General features: G+C 56.7%; 1 protein-coding gene across 1 annotated transcript; it reads left to right on the top strand.

The window, feature by feature from the left end:
* Window positions 1-369: 369 nt before the first annotated feature.
* On the top strand, window positions 370-1,745 carry LOC108299252 (putative protein FAM90A5P; the record flags this gene model as incomplete). Its single annotated transcript, XM_017521566.2, has 2 exons — window positions 370-478; window positions 1,044-1,745. Coding segments are annotated over 2 exons (811 nt in total), but the record flags the coding sequence as incomplete, so codon positions are not given.
* Between the last annotated feature and the right edge of the window lie 7 nt (window positions 1,746-1,752).

Raw genomic sequence — 1,752 nt, 5'->3', positions numbered from 1 at the left:
AGAAGGGAGAGAATGAAGGGAGACCAAGGTGAGCAGTGGGAGGGGTTCTCACCGCTCTTTGGGTACTGCCACCTAAGAGCTGGGTGTTCTCCTGGGTGCCACACCCAGGAGCACCCTTCACCCTGGGAGACAGATTCAGGGGTGGGAGGGGCAGGGGTGTTTCGTGGAGGTGGCCCAGGACAGGGGAAAAGCAATGGAATGCAAAGGAACATCCTTAGTTGGGAAACCTGGAGGGCCACCTGGAGGATGGGAAGCTTGGCACATGAGGGAAGGTGCCCAAACAGGAAATGGGACTGGGCCCCAGATAGGGTTCTCCCTGTCCCCTGGGGAAAACTAGGGGTCATCACCTGAACTTTTTCTGTTCTGCAGGCCACAAGGCCAGCAGAGGAAGGCTCTCCTCCAGATAATTTCCGAGAAACCTCAAGCCAAGCAGCTGCCAAATCAAAAAGAATGGACGGAATCTTGTGACTTTCTGAGGGTGAGTGTCGCCCTGGGCCCCTGCTCTTTTTCTCCTATAGGTTACCCTGGGGAATTTCCTTTCAGGCCCACATCTGTGGAAGGGAATTGGAGGCCTTCTCAGCCTCAGGGTCTTCCTTGCCGTCTCAGCCTCAGGGTCTCAACGACCTCTTCCTTGCCTTCTCAGCCTCAGGGTCTCAATGACCCTTTCAGGTCCATTTGATTCCAGGTGAAGGCATCTGAAGATGCCCTATTTCCTGGTGCTTTCTCTCTGTCCGACTATTGCAAGCCTGCCAACAACACTTTCCTAGCGGTGTGAGGACATTAGGTCACTGCAGTTAATCCCCAAGACACAATCACTTCAGCAATGATATTTTGTAGATCACTACACCTAGTTCAAGAGCACATTTTTCAGGTGTCTTGTCCTGATCAGCACTCACTTGAGGATCAATCCCTGCTTCCAATGACTGCGTGTCGAGACTGTATGGAGAATGTCAGGGTGCGAGCACCTTGTGTTTAGATGTCCTGGATTTTCTGTCAGCTGGATGCGGAGGAACATCTAACGTGTGTGGTTTCCTTTCTTTCAGGTGGCAAGCAGGCCAATGCCGGTCCACACCACCAAGAGGAGGCCAGTTGTGGATGCTGCTCTCACTGACGGCTCAGCTCCCAAAATAGCTGACCGGGGCTCCACCTGGGCTTCACTGTCTCCCCTCAGAAAAGCCAGTGTGAGCTCCACCTCAAGTCGTGGACGCATGGAACCACAGACGGGGGCCGTGGCCCACATCCCTCAGGCTGCATTCTGCCGTGGCCCGCAGCCTCTCCTCTTGGCGAAGCCCACAGATAGCCGCCCTGAGGGTGGCTGCCGTGAAGTTCCCCAGGCTGCCTCCAGCACCCACGGCCTGAACCGTGTCATCCACCGCCAGGCACAAGCCAAACGTCCTGCTGTGACCTCACAGCCCTGCCCACCAGCCACCACACACGGCTTGGGCCTAGGCTCCAGTCTCAGCTTCAGGCCAGGAGCCAAGAGGCCTGCCCAGGCTCCGATTAAGGCTTGCCTGAGTGTCCCCAAGAAAGCCAGACTCGGTCCTGTCCAGATCCCCAAAGACAGCATCCAGGGAGGGGAGCTGGGGACCCAGGAGACTCTACAACCTCCGCCAGCTCTAACTGAACTTGGACCAAGTAGGTCACCCCAGATGAGCAGGAGGACACCCGCCCAGGTGCCCAGCATCGACCTGCAGCCTACTCAAAGCAGACCCTGCCTGCCTACTGCCCAGGCCTGCACCATGTCCCACCACC

Source organism: Cebus imitator, unplaced genomic scaffold, assembly GCF_001604975.1.
Source record: "Cebus imitator isolate Cc_AM_T3 unplaced genomic scaffold, Cebus_imitator-1.0 Scaffold3426, whole genome shotgun sequence".
Taxonomy (NCBI): domain Eukaryota; kingdom Metazoa; phylum Chordata; class Mammalia; order Primates; family Cebidae; genus Cebus; species Cebus imitator.
The sequence above is the reverse complement of the archived record's forward strand: the minus strand, read 5'-3'. Positions and strand labels throughout refer to the sequence as shown.